This window comes from Centroberyx gerrardi, chromosome 1 (assembly GCF_048128805.1).
Source record: "Centroberyx gerrardi isolate f3 chromosome 1, fCenGer3.hap1.cur.20231027, whole genome shotgun sequence".
Taxonomy (NCBI): Eukaryota; Metazoa; Chordata; class Actinopteri; order Beryciformes; family Berycidae; genus Centroberyx; species Centroberyx gerrardi.
The window spans coordinates 27,721,614-27,744,646 of record NC_135997.1 but is presented as its reverse complement, the minus strand read 5'-3'; the positions used below and the strand labels follow the sequence as shown (position 1 = coordinate 27,744,646).

The 23,033-nt window shown below is 43.4% G+C and overlaps 1 protein-coding gene across 1 annotated transcript; it reads right to left on the bottom strand.

The window, feature by feature from the left end:
• Positions 1–6,230: 6,230 nt before the first annotated feature.
• ulk3 (unc-51 like kinase 3) lies at positions 6,231–22,888 on the bottom strand. Its single transcript, XM_071897366.2, has 17 exons — positions 22,800–22,888; positions 21,694–21,839; positions 21,249–21,389; positions 20,819–20,939; positions 19,775–19,870; positions 19,079–19,222; positions 18,081–18,163; positions 16,223–16,378; positions 15,896–16,001; positions 15,713–15,753; positions 15,399–15,501; positions 14,425–14,489; positions 13,943–14,021; positions 11,855–11,895; positions 9,237–9,284; positions 8,661–8,724; positions 6,231–6,544 (listed from the first exon to the last, which is right to left on the bottom strand). Exons 2-17 carry the CDS (start codon positions 21,796–21,798, stop codon positions 6,528–6,530), a joined length of 1,410 nt encoding a protein of 469 aa, XP_071753467.1. The 5' UTR covers positions 21,799–21,839; positions 22,800–22,888; the 3' UTR covers positions 6,231–6,527.
• Positions 22,889–23,033: the final 145 nt, after the last annotated feature.

Below are 23,033 nucleotides of genomic sequence, written 5' to 3'. Positions count from 1 at the left end.
TTCAAGACAGAAATCATTTTGCTAGCAGATGTAAAATATTTCAAATGGTGGATTTCTCATTTTGGAACAAAACCTTTCATTTATCACATGTATAAAGTATATGCAGGTATACATGATATACAGTAGGCCTACACCACAGAAGAAGCATTATTTTTTTATACGTGAAATGGAATTGATTACTCACCTTGAAACATTCACAACAAAACTTGAGTAAACTGCACATGCTGGATTAGATAGTTTATGACACAAGTTGCATTAAATGCAGACTTGGCTCAGATAGTGTTCTCCATCTCTTAGCGTTTGTTTTTATGTGCTTGGAGTACCAGATGGGTGGGGTTGACAGCATCAGGACAAATCAGATCATGTCAAGCAAGTTTTCATTGACAGAAAAGTTTACTAACTCAAGTTTCAAACACTTTCCTGTGATTGTGTAAACTTCTGTCAGTCACTGGACTGCCTTGTGTGGCAATCCCCACCCATCCAGCAGCTCAAGTCAAACAAAGTAATTGCAAATACTATTTGACCCAGGTCTGGTTAAATGTACTGGGTTTCTTCACAGATTTTTAACCTTTATTGATCCTGGGGAAAGTTAACAATGCATGTATGCTCTTTGTCAGCGCTGCACTGTGTCACATTCACATAGCTGTACATATTTCCATCAGGGAGCTGCCCAGTACAACCAGTTTTCTACTGTTGGCCACTGAGCGGCTGAAGCAATTGAGGGCTGAATGCCTTGCTCAAGGGCTCCTCAGTGGGCCTAGCTGTTGAGAGAAGGGAGAGTGTTTCTCATTCACTTTCAATACCCCGATTTCCCCAGCTAGTCCAGGGATTTGAACCAGCAACCTGCCAGTCAGTCTCAGCTCCCCTTCTCTAACCTCTAGGCTACCACTGTCCCACGTTAAGCTGTTTGGTGAAAAGGGAAAGCAAAATCAATGTCTTTGTTCATTTTGATCTCTTGTAAAGAAGCTGCCTGTTTGTTCATGTCTATGCCACTTGAAATTGTCGCTAAACTAATCTTTGTTTTGTTATGAAGGTTCAGAATGTTCTTTTGTTTTTTTGACCTGATCACGTAGCTGTTGGCCTTAAGGAAAATGTTGATAAATGTTAAATTATGAAACTAGAATATAAAGAATGTATATATTTTACAGTTATATGCAGTAAGATAAGCCAGTGTCCGGCCAGTGTTACTTTAATGCAGTTAATACAATATAAACACACAAAAGTAGCTCATATTTTGTCTACAAAACCTGACGTAACGTTTAGATTTTTCATCTCATCATGTTGGAATAACATTTAAGAGCAGCGGCTTCCATATAGGAGGGCAATTTTTGTAATAAAATGTTTATGAGCTGAATTGCTTACTGCTTCGCTTTTTCCACTGAGGGAAAGTTATGGAGGTGGAGTCTCTAACATGCCTCTTTTACATGATCAGTGGTTTTAATCTGTGTCATTGTGTAGGTACAGATAGAGTCTAAACTCCTGACTTTTTGAAGACAAGGTGTTCACCTGAGAGCAGTGACATTTTCTCCACTTTAGACTGCTGTAACAAAATCTGTCTAAAAGGTTAAAAGTTGTCTCAGTGTGATGTACACAGTATTTGACATATGCGAGCAACAAAGGGACAGTTTATTGATAGCAAATGTCATTCTCAAGTCAGCCAAGTGACTCCACAATAAGCACTGTGGCTGTACAAGCAACCTTCTTACTGCCGTGTACCTTTCATAATGCCGGCATTGTATAATACTTAAGGGATTAGGCCAGTGTAACTGAAACCCAGGAAGGAATTTTAAGTGTCTAGTCGCTGCACAATACATCCTCACTGGAGCAAGCAGGCAGGTCAGGATTCTGGTTACATTTCAGGCTCAAGTTGTCTTCCAACCACAGTGTCCTTTAGAGGAGGGAGGCAGATAGCAAGTCAATGAGACATTAAAGTAAATGTCAATTAATGCAACAGAGATAGTATCAAGAGGAGTTCTTCACTCGCGTTTGCCTTCAGTGTTTTTTCTAAATCCTTGCTAATGACCACAACTCTAATGAACCAAATGCTTCAGAACAAACAGCCAGCTGAGGTTTACTCCTTATTTACTAAGGTATTTACAAGTCATTAGCAAATTGTAAAAGAAGTTGCCTCGGGTGTGAGTCATTTAACATGAGCACCAGGTGCGAGGTTTACACCTGCTTTGCAAATTTAACACTACAGTCATGTCCAAAAGCTATAAAACTGCAAATGGTAAAAGCAAGAGTAGAAAAAGCAACAAATTGAGTGTTTAATTGGAAAAAAGATGTTTACTCTCTATTTCTGTAACATTTTAGTTAAACTGGCTCTCACTTTGAATGAAACACAGGAGGTAGACTGCAGTCAGTACAGTGATTGAATCATTCTAATTTCTTTCTTCTCGAATTTCTGTTACCTGCATCTGAAGAGTGATTCTCTTCAGATGCAGGTGTCAGATGCTGTCTCTTTCCATAAGGAACTGTTTAACAGTAGAATACTAATGAGGTCAGGGGTGCTTGCTGATTAAATTCCATCACTATTCTGTGATATGAAGACTAATTACTATGGCCCATATTTGTTTGGATGTCCCAGGCCTTGCGTGGCAAGACAGACCTACAACTTGTGAAATGTGTCACTTGGGTCATTATTCCTTCAAAGGAAGCTGCAGCAGATACCAGCAGCCAAACTCGACAACTGGCCCTGTGTTTATGAACACACTCTCCAAACTTTTTGGACAGGTATCCTGTTCTCATAACTTCTCCAAGCCCAGAGAACACAATTTGCATTTCCCATGGCTTCTCCAGATTTTCCATAACCGCAGGAATCCTGTAACGTTTCCAACTGTATTTTAACTTTCTATTGTGTCAGGAAAAACAGGGAGATAGAGACGGGGAGAGAGAGACAGAGTGGCCTACAGCTATAGTTCGACTCCCTCTACTTTCCCCCTAGTTAGAACTTCTTTGGCCCAATCTGTCTTAACCATTGCCATGCATCTTAAAGCCCTCCAACACAGCCACCCCGCCCCCTTCAAATCCCCCCACCCAGCTTCTGGGAACAAAATCAAAACAAACATAAGCAGAGCAGCCTTGGGTAAGTGGGGGAGTGGGGGGGAGCGGGGGGGAGGAGTGGGGGTTACAGAGGCAGCACTGTGCTGGAGCCCATTTTCTAAATTATCTTTATTCAACGTTTCTCTGAAACAAACCCCCTGGCTGCCCCCCGCTCTCCCTCTCTTCCCCCCTCGAAAGTGGGAGTGACACAGGGATTTAGGAGGCTAGTGTTGTCTCTCGTCCGTACAATGTTCCATTCATGATGGCCGTCTAGCCACAGTGAATGGCTGATGTGCGCCTGTTTTCAGCGCTGGGGGTGCCGGAGTCAAGGGCACCCAGTCCCTTAAGGTCTAGAACATAGAGCCCCCTCTTTATATGGGTAACGTTGGTGTCACTGCGACTCCACCGCCGGCCCATTAACAGTATCAACAGAGCCTGAGAGTGTGAGAGAGAGAGAGAGAGAGAAAGAGCCTGCAAGGGGGAAAGGGCAACAAGTGGTCTTGATGGGGCTGCAGCGAAATGGAGGCCAATTAAAGCCACAATGCCGTAGGCTGTGGTTAGGGAGAGGGGATTGTGGAAGGGGGAGAGTGTGGGTTTCTCTTTAAGATTCTCCCTCCACCTCTTCTGGAGCTCTTGACAGCCTTCTCCTTTCTGGGTTGCATTAAGGCGGTGATACACTACACGATTTTTGGGGGGCAATGTAAATTGGCAACGCTCCCAGGAACAAGCAACAAAGTGAGAGGAAGGGTCAAAAACACATCCAAATTTTTCCTGGCAGCAAGATGCTCATGTGTGATTAAAGCAATGAAGCTGAGCCAACTCCATGGGCACTGTTGGCCAATTAGAGCCCACCCCCTCCTCCTCACACACACACACACACACATCATTTTTTTTAACATCTTTATTTATCCAGGGAAAGCTGACTGTGCAGGCATGTTCTTTTTCAGCTTCACATTCATACAGCTTCACACATTCACACCTGGGAGCTGCCCAGTACAACCACAGCCTTTGTGGTGACTGTTGGCCACTGAGCAGCTCAGCTGGAGCAGCTGGAGGTTGCATGCTTTGCTCAGGGGCACTTCAACAGTGGCTGTTGAGGGGAACAGTTTTGCCCAGGTCGTTTGGGGATTTCAACTAGCATCCTTCTAGTCACAAACAGCTTCTACCTAAGGCAACTTCCACTCCCCCTATGTATCACTGCCTTTATGGGAACCAGTGATGACTTTTTCCAGGATTTCATTATCTTGTGGAGCACAGTTTCAAGTCCAATTAATTTCTAATGGGACATTATATTCCTCCACATTTACCATTTTGAAATTCTATACTTCTGCATCTCAAATTTGTGACAGCATTTGAATATTTTGGTCAGTTATAAATTTGTTGCATGTTGATAGTGGCAGAGCAAAATGAATTTACACTTCATCCTGTCAACAACAAATATCACAATGAAAAATAATGTGAAATGAAAGTGGTCTACAAGTATAAAAGGCATGTAGTTGTACTGTATGTATGGTGGGCCTGGACAATATTTTACTTTCGCTCTCATCCAGAGTGCAACAGGAGAATTATGAGCAACCAGTAATAAGGAGTGTAATAGTCAGAGCCATACTGCCCTAAGGGCAAACAGCAGTAACTACTTTTAGTTTGTTTTAAAGGTCAAAGGTCATGACTGGGGCTTAGACTTCATATCAACAAACGCTGTTAAATGTTGTCAACTTCTGTACCAACAATACTTTTGGAGGGACAGGAGAAGTTTGAGGGCATTTCACTACTCAGTTACTGCTCTACTGGCGGCACAATACCCTGACAAGAGATGAACTATCATGTATGGGAGAAGTTCTAGCAAAATAAATAAGAGATAAGGAAAAAGACATGGCAGCATATTTTTCCCAGATTCTTTGTGCAATTCCCACACTTTGTGAGATCTGGAAATCTTCACATTCACTTTCCATACTTTTCCAGACTTGCATAGGAATCGGTGAGTATAAAACGTCCTTAGTTCCCCCTGCCTGCTTTACTTTCTCCTTCCCTTGTGGAGATGAGCCAGCTGTTTCTGCCTAGCAGCCTTCCAGATGATGACGATGGCAGGGGACCAGCAGCGGCGCTCCCACGACGACACATAAATCTTTCCATACGTTCTGGACGCAGTTGAACCATTTGCCTTCCGTTGACTAAGCAAGTGTCTGCTGAAACTCAACAGATTACAGACTACAGAGACTTTGGAGATTGTCATTTTTATTTTCCATTGGATTTCCCAATTAATAAATAGGTTATAAAATTATAGCTGTATAAAACATTCAAATAAAAATGAAGAAACAACAACACAGCAGTGTGGAAACCAACACACATTTCTCCATTTTAAAGTACTTTCTGCAGTTGCCTTAAAATGATATTCACACAGTAATGAATGCTTCCCTGGTAGGAGATTCATGCCTTCTACCTGTCTCAAACCAAACAAGTCCGTGAAGACCTACAACAGCGAGGATTGTCGGCCTGCCACCAACTGCTGAGCTTTCACCGTTTCACAGAAGGCTACTTATGAAGGCTCCCACTACTGACTGTACGCCTCAAACCTCGGGCCGGTGCCAAACCTAAGAAAATGCAAGTCTAGTGTAAATAAGGCAGAAGCCGCACCTCTCCAGTTTTCCCCTCGTAGTGGTGGAGAGGGCTCCATCAGCGGAGAGAGCATGGTGAGCCTGTGGTTGGCCCACAGCAAAGGCAATGGGGAAGAGAGGAGGAGGGAGAGAGGGGGAGAGGGAGAGAGAGAGTGCGTGGGTGTGTGTGTGTGTGCATGTGTGGAGAAGCTTCAAGATAATATCATACATAATACTACAGTACCAAACGGTCATGATGAATCTAAACATCACAGTTCCCATTTGATTTCAAGTATATTTTCAATTTCCAGTCACAGATTTTTACAGCTTTTAGGTGTGTTGTGTTTAGCTTTGAACATCCTTGCACTACAACAACACAAAACACTACAGTGCCAGTTTAACTAGTTTACCATGACAGTACTGCATTATCATACAAGCTGTCCAAGCCTTTCCATATCAATGGTTTGTCAGGAGGAGGGCTTTGAGGCTGAGCAGTGCAACCACTACAGTGTAAAGGGGCAGGCAACTAACTTTCTCATTCACCAGTGTGCAGTTCCAAAGTTCAAGTGCTACTTTGATTATTTTACCAGCCAAACTTGTGTTTTTTTTAAGAACAGAATAGAGTCAAGTTGTCTACCTGTCAAAGCGTATGGTAGGTAGACAAACTTTCAGCCACAACCAAAATTTATCAGCATTTGGCTGGTGACTGGTGGTGATTTCCCACCCTGACAGTGTATGGTGTTGGTCAGGGTGAGGTGGGATGCAGGGCCGGTTAGCTGATAAGCTGTTGATACCAGACTTCGCTTTGGGTCCTTCACCCCAACCTGAAGACTGACAGGCGGTCTGAGGCTCCACTGTCGTCCCTGCTGGTTCCCACGGTGGCCGGCCGGCTCACTGCAAACAGCAGGCTGAGAAGACAGCAATGATTGATGTGTGTTAGCTAGCGGTCTTCCAGGGTTGCTACACATTTTCCATTCGAAAATTCCCCACTTTTTTAAAGCAACAAAGCTGAGGCAACTCCGTGGGCACCGTTGCCCCATCAGAGTGACCCAAAAAGCTGCTCTGCATGTCACCGACTTTAGGATTACCAGGGATGCGATTTTTCAGGATTTGAGTTTTTTTTTGACATGTTTAACTCACATACATTTCAGTGGAGACATTAGCATCTCTGCCTCTTCTACAATGGATTTCTCCTTGCTGATTGTTGAACATGCAACGTGCAAAATGGCAGCTTTAGAAAGAAGCCCTTGCTCTTTGATTCAGAGGAACTGACATCAAAACTTGACATTTGCTGCTGATGTTTTAGAGAGCTGAAACGTTTTCTCCAATTAAACTCCATTGTAGCTGCGCTGGAAATATCTCTCGACATAACATCACACTGTCTACATTTGGCGACTTACCCACAGGAATAAGAAAAATACGCCACCAAACAACAAAATGGACCCAGAAATGCAAGGTACATCGCCAATGGCTGTTTTTTTTTAACAGTGATTAAATTATGGCATGGGCTCTCTCACGCTGCTGCCCAGGATGAGAAACCACCCCATAATTTAATCACAACAGGCTCGATCCCCACAACAGTTTATAGTTATGTTTCCATCCAACTGTCAAATAAATTTTACGCAAACTTTAAAATGTTGTAAAAAAAAGTAAAATGCAAATTAGGTGCATTTCAGCTGCACTGAAGCAAATAAATAGGCTTCCTGACTGTCAAAACAAAACATCCACAATAAAAACTGAAAGACCTTTGAAAATTGATTAGCATTGGGCAATCTGTAACTGTTCTTTAGTGTCAGCTAGTTGTCTGCAATTCATGCTTTCATTCATTTTGTTCATTTTTAGCTTTTCTTACTCGATGCATCAGAGTTAGAAAAAAAATACTTGGATGTAAACCCAGCTAATGTGTCCATTATCAACATTGTGCCCTGACACTGGACTCATGGCTCACTCACTTTAAGTTGCTCTGGATAGGAGCGGCTAAACGTCTAAAATGTGAACTGGCTAAGGGCTGGAGTGTGATGTTCTCAGCTAGACCTCGCCTCTCTGTTTGGTGTAGTTTAAGGTCACCAGACAGGCTTGGGCGTTGCTGCGACCCTCCAGTGCAGCTGCTGTTGGACCGGGGCCAGCGTGGCATGGCTGACTGTGGCGTGGCTGTGTTAAAATAACAGCAGCAGAAGAAGAAGCCACGTTCTTCATGAAACTTAAGCTTCCTCCGGAGTCACTGAACCCCGACTCCGCATTTTTTTCATCCATAATTCCCCAGGAATTTCTTGCTGAAAACAGGATATTGTCTGGGCTTTAGGTATCCGCTATCCATCTAGCAGCTGAGCTCGGCAAATACTGGGAATTAGGGCATGTAGGTTAGAGGCAGAGAAGGTCTAGTATATATATTAAAATGTAACTTTCTATATATAATACACTGCTTTTTATTCTTTATATTCTGTTCAGATTATATACATTAAACAATAACACTGTATATGTATATTTTATACAGATTTTTATATTTATAGTGGGTGAGTTTGCATGTGAGTATGAGAGAGAAGCGGATTAAGTGTGTATGTATGCGTAGGGGTCTCTGTAGCAGAATTTCTGTGTGTGTGTGTGTGTGTGTGTGTGTGTGTGTGTGTGTGTGCTGTCGTGCTTTTTGGTGTCTGCGTATTAGGAGGGTTACTCTTGGCTAGAACCAAGTCTCACTTTCACAAGGTAAGTTTTACAAGAGGGCAGAGGACAGCGCGGCCCAGGGCTGCACTGAAATGAAATCAAAGAGCCAGACAGTCCCGCGGGGTGGCCGGCACGGGAAGAGAAAGGCTCATATTTTACTAGTGGAAAAACCTTCACTGAGGGGAAATTTCATTATGACTTTAGGCGGCAATTTCTCACTTAACAACGTCCCCTTCCCCCACTCCCCCCTTCATATATTCGCTGATCAGCACGGCTGCGAGGCTCTCAAAAAAAAACGCACAAGTACTCTCATGGAACAGTTTATGATTAGCACTACTACAACAACACAGCAGGGACACTCACAGCTTCTGACAGACTCTGAAAGAGGCTCTCGGTCCAGAGACACGTCCCTCTGAGTCTCCAGCATCTGGCAAACAAACACATAGCAGGAATCAGCCGAAACAAATGAGCAAACAACAACAAAACACACAGGTATGAATACTACTGAAGATTGAAACAAAAAGATGACCATTTTGAGCAATGAACATCAGGCAGCAGTTGAGTACATTTCCAAAATGCTGTTCACCCATTTTGTGAACATGTCATTATCTGAAGCAAGATTATTTGTTATCTCTAATAATGAGCGTCAGACCCAGCATCAGGACCCATTCAGCAAAAATGTTTGTTGAAATTGTCAACCATGGACTAAAGTGAACTAGAATTAATTTAAAAAGTACAATAATTTGTATTAATTTGGCACTATCCATCGCTGTGTAAGAGTAGATGTCATTTTTTTCCCCAAATTGTGGATACCTCATTTTGGAACAAACCCTTGAAATCCACAAAATCTTCTATTTTCTTAATGGCAAATCTACCCAGAAGGTCTGAAGAAGTGTATTTACTCCCAAAGTTGAATAAGTGGAAGGAAAGTACGCTTACCTTGATATGCTCTTTGATGCATTCAGCTCTGGTCATGAGGCTTTTAATCTGGTGAGAGTAATAAGATTAATTCCCATTACTATTTACTTTCTATGCAGGTGTTTGCTAGTGTATCAATCCAAGTTCATATGTACTGACAAAGTGTTAATGTAAGGATCTTATTGTGCCAATAAAGGTTCTTGAATTGAATTGAGATCATGACTCCCATGCATTGTAAATTAATATACCCCAGGCAGTTTCAGCTAAGCAATCTGATTGGTCAGATATACATTCCAACTATTCTGATATTTCTCATAAAGCATGACTTGCCATGATTTATTAGTTGCTATGTCAATTTTGTGGCAACCCGGGAGCTAGTTAGAGACCCTTCTTGCTTTTTCCTGTTTTTTATTCTAATGCATGCACACTACTTTGGAGAAAACATTTCAGACAGTACACATGTGTTAGCAACTGTTGTGCTAGTAACTGTATAAAAGTCATAATATCCTCGAGGGTGTTCTTTAATGTGGTAATCAGTACTTTGGTACCGCTGAAGGTACTTGGCTGCACCTCATACCTAGTTGCGTCACTGCCGCTTGTCGCAGTAAAGAACGCCCTCTCTGGTATTACTGCTGTAACATCTGAGGGGCGATAATGACGGGAGACCAAAGCTGATGACTTCCCACAATGCCCCTTTAAAACATCAGTCTGTTGTGGTAAACTAATAATTCTGACCACAGTTTTTTAGCAGTCACCCCTGACTCCAACCTTACACAGCCTCAGCACTTTAATCAGAATCCCTTTAATCACCAAGTACAATAAATGTGCAGAAATCGACATGGGCGAGGTTGACAAGTCGACAACTTGCAGAGTTCCATGGTGCACGCTGACACGCATGCCACAAGGACAACAGGACCTCACATACAGGTCCTGTAATACCACTAAATCATCGTGCCTACGCTTAGCCATAATGAAACCGTATTAACCTACCGGCTAGATCAAAGCTGTGGCCCGTACATGATAAGCTGGGCTATTGAATGGGAATTACAGCTCTGGGTGGAGGAAGGCTAAAGTGTGCTCTACTGTAGATATGAACGCACATGGAGGCCAGTCGTGGCAGCATGTGTTGGCTCTTTCGGGTTCTCACACACACATGCTTTCGATCTACGACCCCCCCCGCCCCCCCGCCCCTCCTGTCCTCCAACGCAGCGTTAGATTATTACAGCCGCATCTGAATTTACTTAAGACAAGCACCCATAAAACTTCAAATAGGGAGGTCTATGAGGCCCACTCAACCGCCCCCCCTTCCCTCCCTCTTTTGGGGTTTGTTGGTGAAATACTATTGTCTGTTGTTGGCTCAGTTGCTGGCTAAACAATGCACAAAAACAAAAGAGCTTAGAGCATTAATAGCAGACGTGTATGAGGCCATTGCATGACGTTCCTCGAAGTATAGTTTTAATGTGTCTTGTGTCAGTGTCTTGATTCCTTAAAGTTATAACCAGCCATAACCAATTTATTTGACCAACTAGATTTCGGGCTTATTCAAGTATGTTCTTGAAGAGTTAAGAGCTTTTTAGATGAGATGCGACAGCCGGCTGGTGATCAACAAGCGAGCGGAGCGGCTCAGAGGAGCGGGCAGTCTAAATCCTGTGAAACTATTGCGTTCGTGCTCGTCTCATGCACGAGTTTCACCACACAATAGACCAATCAGTGGACGCCATGTTGCCTCACCAATGAAATGAGAGTTTGTTCTGTTGCCACTTAGTTAGAAAAATTGAGAAAAAGTCTGTGATTTCCGTGAACTTTATGACTGCTTTTTAAGCGGTTACCGCAACAATAATAAGCCTTTGCACAGCAAAATGTCGGTGTAAGAGTGGGTTTATCAGGTACGTAGCCTACATTACAATTCAATAGTTATATATGGCTACGTAAACATTAGTGGCTATCTATCATTATAGCAGCATCTTGTAGCGACTACACAGCTGTGCGTTGCAGCCGCTTCTATGGTTACTACGCGCAGAGCGGCAGATGTTCTTTCTCTTCACCCTTGTGTGAGTGTGCATGCAGTGTCGCATTTTGTCTAAAAAGCCCATTAAATTTGTAGATGAGTTTTTGGAGCTTTTTAACACATCATCTAACACATCATCTCTTTTAACACATTATTTCACAACAGTGTTCACCAACGCTACAAATGCAAATGAAGAGCTTCAAAATAACATGCAAGACTCATAATTAGCTGTCACATAATATTAGTCCTTTTTTCAGAGTGAAAAAAAAATTCTTCCATGGTCTTTCAACAGGGGGCGCCGTACAGCAATCAGACTATGGCTTTAAAATCTCCTAAGCAGGTCATGGGTATTATGCCTGAGCACAGCTAGTGGAAGGGGGTTCAAGGATCCAATTATAAAGTGGACGGTCATCTATGTGTATGAAACCTGGCAACCTGGATGATGGATTATGTTGTTAGGCCTTTACTCTGCAAAACATTCACGTGACTGCTGGAAGGGGGCTCCCGGGTGTCGTGAGGGAGTGAGTGCTCTGCTCTCAGAGCTAGGCGAGCACCCAAGGGCTCAGTGGAGGTGACAGATATATGTTCCTACAGTGAGCACTCAACCAGAAGCCCTTCCTCGCCCACTCACCTCGCTGTGGAGCAGCTCTCTCCTGCGGCCCTGCGGCTCGGCTGGCACGCCAAGATAGAGAAAAGATACAGAGAATAATGAGGGGAGGAAGAGAGGTTGGGGGAGAGAAAGAGAGGGGGGGTGGGGAGGGGGTGGTGGAGAGAGAGTGATGGATCACCCCACTTCCTAATCATCGTGTTTGCACAAGGAGAGGTCATTTACACAACCGGTTTGGTTTTTTGCTAGCGTGTAGACTGGCTCAAGGGTGGGAAATAGCTCTAATGTAGGCCAGTATTTTCTCAATTAGTCAGCCATCCTGGAGTGGAGAGCGAGGGAGAAGGGGTGGGGGTTGGGGGGGTGGCTCTCTCTCTAGTAGCAAGGCATGTTGGGAAGCTGTGCAACAAAAGACCTCTGGCCAAACAAAGGACCAATGTTTTCTCCCACAATCCCCCTGATGTTGTCCGCTGTGCCACAGAACCAGGCCTCCTGACACCGGCAGGGAGAGTTTGGGATGGCATGGGATTAGTGTTAGACTAAAATATCAGTTTGCTGGTATATTAGGCCGATATTGGCCTTTTATTCCAGTCTGAAAAAACCTGCAATGAAATCTCACTTTCTTTGCACATTTGGTGTATTCATGCAATTGTTCAATTATGGGTTTTTGTAAATTAATTCTTCATTCAAAGCTGCGCTAGCCTTTACCATCATGCCAAGAACCACTGAATATTTGAAATTTTTTGGCATGAAAATGGTCAAATTTCAAAATACTGAATACCGGCACAAAACATCGCCTATCAGGCCTTCAGTCTAAAAATATCGCTCTCGGTCTTGAAAAACCCTTATCGGTCGAACTGTAGATGGGATGGGGTGGGTGATTGGAGCGCTCGTCTATTAGAGAGATAATCGTTTTTATTTGTTTCCAGTGTGTAATAACACAGAGAAATGAAGTGTGCTGTCTGAATGGGAACCAGATGGCAGGGCTCTCATACCACACACAGGGCGCTGGCACCGAGTCTCATCCCGGCTCAAAGCCACATCTGGATCGCTCTATCCCACCTCTTCCATTAGGACGGTCTCCCAGATGAGCTCATGACGGAGCCCGGCCTAACGGACGCCAGGCCACAGGCAGAGTTACAGGAGTCTCTCTCTGTCTCTACGTCTATCTCTCTATCGCTCTTTAAGTGTCACTCTCCCTCTCTCTCCAAGTCTCTGTCTATTGCTCTCTCACTCTCTCTCAGTGTCTCAAGTTTGTCTCCCTCACTCTCTCTCTCTCTAAGTCTCTTTCTCTCTCTCAAAGACTTACTCGACGTCTCTCTATGCCCATCTCTCTCCAAGTCTTTCTCTCTTGTTGTAAGTCTCTCTATCTCTGTGCAAGTCTATTTCTCTTTCTAAATCTCTTTTTCCCTCTCTCTAAATCTTTTTTCTCTCTCTCTCTGTCTCCAAGTATCTCTCACTATATCTCAAAGTCTCTGCCTCTAAATATCTCTAAATAAGTTTCTTTTTCTCTCCCTTTCCAAGTCTCTCTCTCTCTCTCTGCCTTTCTTTCTCTCAATTTCTTTTTTTCTGTCGCTGAAAGTGTCTCTCTCCAAGTCTCTGTCTATCTCTCTCAAAAGGTTTTTCTCAAAGTCTCTTGTTCTAAGCCTCTCTCTCTTTTGTCTCTCTCAAAAACAGAGACACTGGGCAGACTAAATGACAGAGAGAGGAGGGGGGGAACTATAATATTGCCACCGCTATCTCTAATAACACACACACACCACTATCTGATGTAATGGTCTCTGAATGCAGAAGTCTCAATTACTGTCTCTCTCTCTCTTGGCAAATCACACCTGTGTTTATAAGAGGCGAGACAGGGGCTTCACGGGACATTATGGCGGTGGCAGTAGTCAAAATGTTACAGCAGCAGCCTTGTGACTCCAAGACCGTTGGTTCAAATCTCCTGCTCCCTTAATAACTACCGCTGAGGTGCCCATGAGCAAGGCACTGAACCCCCGGTGTGTGAATGTGTGGAAATGTATGAATGTGAAGTGGGGTGTTGCTGAAAAACAACAGCACATAAAGAGAATATTGGGAGAAAGGCTATATTGTATATAATAAAAGGAGTTTATCTACCTGCCAGCGCAAGCAGTAGTTCTCCTAAGCACTGCTGGTACAAATCCAGTGCATCATGATCTTCTAATCCACTCTCCTCCTGGAATGGAAGGAAAAAAACATTGATTTACATCTGAGTATAGATCCACTCAGCATATCCAGGTGCTTGCAGGATTCAGCTAAGTCACTAACAATGCTGCCAGTCTGTTCGCATTACAAAGCTTCTAAATTCTTACCAACAGTCTGTCGACAGCGGAGTCGGCCAAATATGTAAAAGTCTACACGACTAGCAGCGTGGCAGACTAGCAAAAATGCAAAATAGATGTTTTAGCTTTGGTTCACCAGCGAACTGAATATATGTGGTTTGGATGGGAATCTAGGAGTGGGGGACGAGTGTGTGCCCTGCTGGTGTGTTTTTCTTTTTTTTTTTTGGTTTTCCCCGCTTCGCCCCGCCTCTGTGTGGATCTCTATTCCAGTGGCACCCAGCAGTAACCCCATCTAACCTTAGCTATGGCAGTGGAGGCCAGCTCCAGGGCAGCCAGCAGCCGTGGTTGGTCTCGAGACATTTCTGCAGGAGGAGGAAAACAGGAAGAGTTATCTGGAGTCCTTCACCAATCTAAACTCAACACTGTGCAATCACTATGAAAGGTGGTTGAGGTTCTTCAATTCTTAAATAATCCATAATATTAATTTAAGGGCTGCAGTGTCTAGCAGTTAGAGAGTGCATCTTTTAACCAGAGGACCCAGGTTCAAACCCCCACCCTGCTCAAGTGTCCTTGAGCGAGACACTAAATCCATGGATGCACTGGATGGTATCTGTCGGGGCTTCATTTGGATAATGTGTCTGATCTGAGACCTTCTGTGAACATAGCATCTCCTGTGCGCTTCTCAAGAACCTCAATTACAAGGCGTAAACTGTAACAAACCATAATAATAATGAAAAATAATAATGAAATGAAAAAATAATGAAACTTGTGATTATAAAAGGTCATACGTCCCCACAGGAGTAATAGTTACAGGGAAAATAATCTACTGTTTTCCAGCCAACTCCCACTTCTGTCAATTTTAATATTGTCTAAAACAGTTTGACAGCCTGTATTTGAAGCAAATTCCCAATACTTTGTGTCATAATTTAAAACTAAATCCAAAACAACCCTAACCCATCCCCACCCATTTCTGGCTTTGTGGATCACACAAGAATGATGATTAGTGTCTTAAGTTTTGACCATTTAATCAGTGTTGTGTGGTGTAGTTGTAGGCAGAAGTAGTGTATGATGTATTTCCAAAAATGATACAGCTCCTCAGTAATTTAGGGGAATAACATTGTGCTGGATTCATCCAATGCAGATCATTCCTCATATCGCTGACATGCATTATAAAGAGCTAAACTACCCAGGTTGTCCTGTAACACTACTCCCCTCCGGACAGGGCCAATGCCTACATCTGGTGGCCCTTTGCACTGAGCAGTGTTTGTTACCTCGGAGGACGTCCCTGGCGGTCCGGGCCTGCTCAAAGCTCAGTCTGTTGTCTGAGGCCACCAAGGCTTTCAGCTCCTCCGCTCTGGACACATACTGACTGACCTGCGGGAAGTTCTCTCACATTGACTCAACTTAATCACATCAACCATGCCATATGCTCTCCATCCACACCATATGGTTTTCATAGAGGAGAATTCATTCCAAGTGAAAGCCACTGGAGTGTTAAAAAAAAAAAAAATAAATAAAAAAAAAAACACCAATTAAAAAAAGAAAGTAATCCAAATGTGAATGGCGGGAGTGTTTTCAGGCCTACCTTCTGCCTGAGGGCATCTTTGCGTAGTCGGTCTGTCTCGTCTGGGAAGGGCGGAGAGAGGAGATGTTTTGGTTTTTACGTTCAGTGAGTTTACTTTGCCAGTTTATTGTGGCGGAACAAAGGCAGCGCATTGTTGCAGGGCTTTAGCCAAGGAGAGGATATGAGAGTGGTTGTTGCTCTTACAGTGAATAGCGGGGACAAAGTGCTCCAGGGCACTGCAGTAAAGAGACAGAGCGCCGGACCTCTGCCCCCCCTGGTCCTTCTGAACAGCCTGCAGGACCAGCTCTTTCTGGAGAGAGGAAACAGGAACTGGCATCACTGAATGCAAACTACTGCGACTCCCTATCGCTTATGCATGCGTGCAGCACACTCGTGCGCGAAGGCACACGTGGGCCGGGCATGAACGCAAACCTGCAAGCACGTTTACGTGCACACACACATTATTCATGGACACCTAGAGTAGACACATACATGCAAGCTCTTCCTTCCTATTCCTTCTTATTCTCTTACCGCTTTCCCCAGGCTCTCTGCACTGGGCATGTGCTCCAGATCCACAAAGGGGTGGGAGAAGAACTGCGCGAAGGTGAGCCGGGCATCTGGATTTCTCTCCAGCAGCCGCAACAGAAGGTCCCTGCAGTCCCTGGATACCCTGGCCCCGGGAGGCAGCTGATACACAAAACACGACCTTATTAGACTGCGCTCAATCCATCGGGGAATGGACGGCAGTCTGTTGCCAAGGACCTTTGAGTTTGACTTCAGTGCTTTTTCTCAAAACACGACCTTAGAAACTCTCCACGTAAATCCCTAGGTAATGGACAGTCTGTCACAAAGTTTCTAGCGCAAATGTGAAAATATCAACATGATCTCTCCCCTTGTCAAAAGCAAGGACAACTAAGCCAGTAATAAAGTGATTGCTTTGCGCTGTGTGATAAGACAGGAAGGTTAAAAGACAGCGGTATAAGAAGCTACGTCTTTAAATGCCTCCTCTGGTGTCGTCACCAGCCCATTCAAATTTTCAAGCTTTTCTTAAAACCCTCCATCTTTCAAAGCGATGTGCAATTATCTCCACCAGTCACAATCCTGATCAAAATGTGGTTCATGTATGCGGCAAGGGAATCAGGGTGGAGATGCACAGCTATGACTGTTTTAATTGCCAGGAATCAGTTGTGGTTTCATTTGGACCATGTAAACACATTCATTAATTAGAAAGTCTTGTATGAGAAATCTTTAAATGTTGGGGAGGTGTCACTAGAGGTGGAGCTTGTTTCTGCTGAGCACTTCCATGAGTGAGAGTTAGGCAACTATAGAATTAAGGTATACTGTGCGAGTTTGCCACCTAGTGGTTTCACGGTGAACAAACCCAAATACAGTGAGAAAAAGCTGCAACCGGTCTGAAGTGGTTTCTCTTGGTAATATTGGCGCAGGAGCATATCACAACTCATGTAGTGAGTAGTGACATTAACACACACTGGGACACATTGTGCAGGGACAACAGGATCTCACATTTAGTGCATGGACAGAGCACAGGACATGCTATTAACAATAGATTTGATGTATTTTGTTCTATTTTATTCAGTTTGAGGATTAAGACAACTTGCTATTTACAAGGCGTATAAGCAAACACTGATGACTTAAGACTTAAAATACCTATTTATTACATTTCTAAACAAGTGTGCTGGTGCTTTCTATGTGTTTGGGTGGGGTGGAGGGGTGGGTGGGGGAATGCAGGTTTGGAGTGAGAGAAACTAGGCTAACTTTAAAAACTCCACTTGTTAACACCAAAGTGCTGTGGTAGCACAGTGTTGTTGTAACCAAGAGAATCTCTAAACAAAATATGTAATTCATGTGTCCACTACAGTTAGAAAATCACAGAGCTAGGGTTAGGGTTATGGTTATGGTCATATAGAGCTGACTCAGGCTTGGGTGACTACCGTACCGCCTGGTGTACGAGCGCACAGTTAACACATACCGTAATTCTCCTAAGCACCAAAAACTTTGGGAAGCCCTGGATTACAGTGACAGACTGACATCTAGCCATTTTCCCAAAAAGCAACTTGTCTCTGGGGTGGAACTGTTCCTTCACAGATTCTCATTATACATTTTAGATACAACATTTGTCATTTGGTGGACACTTCTAAGCAAAGCGCCTAACAGTGCCATGAGCTCATACATTTTCAGCATGGGTTGCCCCAGTGGGAAATGAGCCCCTAACCCTGGCAGTGTCAGCACCTTGCTCTACAGGACCTACACAGGACAATATGGCATTGTTTTAGAGCATCAGTGCAAGCAGTGAGTCATTCACATGTTTCAGCAGGACAGCAGACTGTCTCGGTCCAGCACGTTCGCTAATGAGGAACCCAGGTCTTACCTCAATGGGTTTGTTGCTGCGGATCTTTTCCTCCAGTTCAGCATAGGATCTTGAGGCAAACGGTGCTCGTCCAAACAGTGCTTCTACAGTGCATACAAACAGTGTTGGGTAGATTACTCTCAAAGGATAACCTGCACTAATTACAGATTACCTGTCAATGAAAAGTAATCAGTTACTGGACCTTTATGTACCTAAGTAAAGTGTTTTCAGTTAAAGGCTATGCATATGCCAAATGCTTGTTTTTCAAAATGTTCTGTATCCAACTACCCCAAAATATCTCTTGCATGCAACTCGCCAATGGCATGATGTTGGCCTTTAATAAAAAATTCTGAGCATACATTCAGACAAATTATGTGGCCTTCTGTTTTGCTTAGGTGACTGACAGTAGCTGATAGAAAAGGTTATAATGTCAGACATGCTAAAGGAAGCAAGTTGAAGAACTGTTCCCATTACATACATTATGACTGCATAGATCTAACACCTCAACCCCCCCAAAAAAGGAGTCAAATCGGTCGATGCTCCGAGCCAGCTGTTCTATGATTGCTGGTGCAATTCAGTTTCTGAACAGCTGAGTGGGCTGTTTCAAGCCGGCAAGGTCAGCCGTCCCTTTAGCCTTTTATTGTTGAATACAATGGAAAGGTTAGAAATTACTAGGTGAGATGGTGTGGATTAGGTGTAATGCTAAGTATGAGCACTCACCCTATATACAGTAGCACAAGGGATAGTTACATCAGATTCTGTGCATGGGAAAATGTCTATCTATGTAATGCAAATAGCATTACAGTTAAAACCCAAATCATTTTAACTAGCTAAGTGTCAACTTAATGAGTGCTGACTGTGCTCTTGATTTTTAATTAGTGCATTCCACCGAGTGCAGCAGTCTGCAATTCATGGTAAGGGGGCTTCCGCATTCAAAAGCATGCAAGGAGTCATTAACTATGTGAAAATACTTATTTTAATAGCAAAGAAGAAGGACAAAAAAAGTACACACATCTTACCATAGAGAATGACTCCTACGGACCAGAGATCCACCCTGGAGTCATACTGCCGTCGGCACACCATCTCAGGAGCCATGTAGAGCGGAGAGCCTCTCAGGACACACTGCTCATCCCACGGTGACATATACTGGGCAAACCCAAAATCTAAGAGAAAATTAGAATGTAAATAACATTTATAATAGTGTGAGAGGCCCCAGTAGGAATAGATCCCCTTAAACTGGCTGTGTTAGTGCCATGGTCTACCAGCTGAGCTATACAAGACCTGTTTATAATGAATAGTGCACAATGGAGTGATGTGTGAAGCCATATGTCTCAGTACAGTTTGAGAACTCTTTAATATACAGTGAAAACAACACAGTAACCCAAGGTGACAATCTGGGTGGGAAATTAACACCAGCCACTAGCTAAATACTGGTTAACTTTGGCTGTAGCTGGTAAGTTTATCTATTCTATTGAAAAAATAGTGAAATAGTGAAAGCAGCTGGTGAATTTTAGGATGAACAAGCCATTCTGGCCAGTGGACAAAAAGGCTAGCTTCTTTTCCTGCAAACATAACATCACATTAGCACGGCAATGATTCAGTTGTTCTGGTATCTGGCACATTGCTTAGATTATCTCAACCACATGCAAGTGTGTGTGTGTGTGTGTGTGTGTTGGTGTGCAAGTGTGTGTGTGTGTGAGCTGGCATGAGTTCACCTGCTAGTTTGAGGACAGAGCCACTGAGCAGAATATTCTGGGGTTTCAGGTCCAGGTGTGAGATGTTTCGTTCATTAAGAAACTGGAGGGCACAGGCTGTTTGTGCACACATGTGCACACACGTACAAACACAAACACACAGTGAGAAGAGAGAAACACAACAATGGTAGTCAGCTTTGGTGGTCACAATAATGATGACATGAAATGATCAAACTCAACCTGCCACATGCAGTCCTACAGTATGGACAGAGCACAAACCTGTGTTAAATTACTAAAAATTAACAAATTTATTTTCCATACATTTCCCAGACCTGTGTAGGAACCGTGACTATAAGTTCCTGTCAGGGTGGGTGAGTCCCCTTCCAGGTCTCAAATCCTGAGTCCTTGTTTGCCCTAATGGCCAAACCAACCAGTTTCTACAACTGATTTACAGGTGCACATGGCAGAAATTAGTGCCAAAACCCCTTAAGCAAAGAAGAAAAAATGTCACACAGTGAGCAAAAAATTGTCAACATTTTCTGAAAATCATTGGTGAGTCCTAGAGGTACAAAGCCCTTGTACATCAGCTACTTTCAATACCAGCTGCCTGCAACCGCCAGTCCTGCACTTAAAAAGCTCTGTGCACTGACACAAAGTAACCAAGAAAGTTCAATATATAGTGTCTTATCTTATCTATCACCTGAAAAAAACACTATTCAAATGACAAATGAAAGGGGTGTAGCTTACACCAATGTGCTATATTATAGCAACAGTTCCCGAAGGGAATTCTTTAATGTAATTTTGTAAATACTCAACTAAGCCTTGTACCTATTGCATTAGTGAAGTACTCATAATCTCAGTAAAAGGAACATCCTCTTGGATGTTATGGCTTTTATACAACAGTTACCAACGCATGTCTGAATCGTTTTCTACAAAATAGTATAAATACATATGTATAAAAAGTACATTACAAGTACAGTTGCTATTTAATTTGTTTCTGGTGGTATAACCCGTTACCTATGTGGTACTCCAACAGACTTTAACCTCGGTCTGGTGACGACTCACCTATCTGCTGCAGAAAGCGGCGGGCCACCCTCTCAGGTAAGAGCCTGCGACTGCGGATGAAGCGGGAGAGATCTCCACCAGAACACCATTCTAGGATCAGATAGATGTTCTCATTGTCCCACTGGTTAAAGAGAGGAGACGAGAAGAAGAGAAGACTTCAGCCACTCTCACAAAGATATGATATGAAAGATATAAAGCAAGGACGTCACGCATTTTTCCACAATTTCAGTTTTGTTTGACACACAACTCCTAATCATCTCTTATGGGACAGTACAGTTTTCCTGGTTGCTGTTGAGCCTACTGGAGGTGTCATGGCCCTAAATCAAGAATATCAGTGAAGCACAAGATATAGTTACATCAGATGCCCTGTGTTTTTTATATTCTTAATCACATTAGCTACAGCAGGTCTGAAAGCTACAGGTGTGCTTACCTGGAAGTCCTTTAGCTGGACTATGTGAGGGTGACGCACAGTCTTGAGGATTTCAATCTCTGTGAGCAAGTTCTCCATAGACGCCTTGTTTAAAGTCTTCTTCGCAACCACCTTCACTGCCACCGCCTCCCGGCTGTCCCCCTGCAGACACAGTCAAGGACCACACTTCAACTTTCACTTTCACTTCCAACTGCAAGACCAGGCTGTGCTTATAGAACTATTGGCTGTTATTCATATGTCTATAGTGACTGCTAAATGGTCAACAATGGGCAACGAATACACAAAAAATTATACCCAAAAATCCTACAGTAATATCATTGGAGCTAAAAAAATACCATCAAGTAAGATAAGGTCATTGCAAACTCACTCACTGTTGAGCACCACAGACAAACCTGAGGCCCCAACAGAAATATTATCCAGACAGATAAAGAGAGAACAAACTGGCCTTGCTGTAGGCTTTGTAGACTGTGGCATAGGTCCCACTGCCCAGCCGCTCTGTGAGGATGAAGTCAGCCAGTTTCGGAGGGGCGAAGCTGGAAGTCGAAGCCATGCTGACAACAGCATCAAATTTCCCAGGCAGGACTGTCTGGACTGTAACATTAGTGTGATTCACAGTTTTATAATTTATTAATAACAATAATAACAAATAATGTGATACGCTATTGATCCCTGTAGGAAAACTCTGTTTTTTTCTTGCCCTCCTCCACAGGGAGGTCAAAGGTCAGGGTCAGCTACAGAGCAGAAACCCAGGAGCTGCTCAAGGACACTTCAGCAGGGCGGCTGCTCACTAGAACCTGGATCCTCTGTCTCTCTAGACCACCCTGCCTTTTAGCAGTTTTACCCATAGAGATATATCTCTATGGTTTTACCCAACAGCACAAAGTCAGGGCATAAACACGTTCGTGCAGCTCTCACCGGTTTGTTTACAGAGTCTAGCCTGAGTTGCTGTAGCCCCAATACGCAAAAATCTGGCAATTTACTGTGGCCTTGTTTTTCGGTAAACAATATCTACCGGTAGAACATGGCTTAAGAGCTTTTACCAAACTTTAGAGTCTTCTGGTAAACTCGACATATAGTTAGGTAACTTAAGCCTTAACGACTTAATGTGACATCGTGTGACTTAATCCACAAAGCAATCGTAGGAGTTAGAGGCGAACCAATTTTAGAGGCGAACCGATTTTACTGAGGTTAACTGCTGCTTAGTGTATCCTATCTGCCGAACTGAAGGGTGGCTCCTGAAGTAGATCCGAGCTGAAGTGAAACCGAGCTCTACCATGTATGCAAGGCAACATTAAACTGTCAAATTATTGGATGGAGATTGGCATACAAAAAGACCATGTCATGTAAGTTATAGGGGCTAAGGTTACTGTAGCTAACGTCGACTCATCTGCTGGTATGCAATGCTGGAAGTTGTTGTGTTAGCAATATCTGTGTGCAACTACTGTAGCTGTAGTCTACCGTTAGCCAGCAATAAAAACGATGGTCGACTGATCCATGTTAACGTTACTTCAACATGATTCACTAAGCATGCGTAAATAGCCTAATACTCACCTGTTGGTTAATAAATCCACAGCACAGGGATACAAAATGATTGTTTACATTGCTGCCACACAGTGAGGAAGCTGCATGCTGCACTTCGGCTGCACTGCACTCAATCAGTCGGCGTTAGAAGCGACGGCAAAATATTTTACCGCCTCCTAGCGTTTGTTCCCCGTTACTGCAAATTTGAGGAGGATTCACATCTTGTCAGACAGAAGTTATGACTTTATTTAGCAATTTGCAAAT

What these genes read in the sequence shown, in the direction of transcription:
- ulk3 (XM_071897366.2), bottom strand. Translation starts at nt 21,798, where the DNA reads ATGGCTTCGACTTCCAGCTTCGCCCCTCCGAAACTGGCTGACTTCATC. An exon ending in AAGATGCCCTCAGGCAGAAG is followed by an intron (nt 15,502 to 15,712) that starts GTAGGCCTGAAA and finishes AACTTCCCGCAG; the next exon opens with GTCAGTCAGTATGTGTCCAG. An exon ending in ACTACTGCTTGCGCTGGCAG is followed by an intron (nt 11,896 to 13,942) that starts GTAGATAAACTC and finishes TTGGCGTGCCAG; the next exon opens with CCGAGCCGCAGGGCCGCAGG.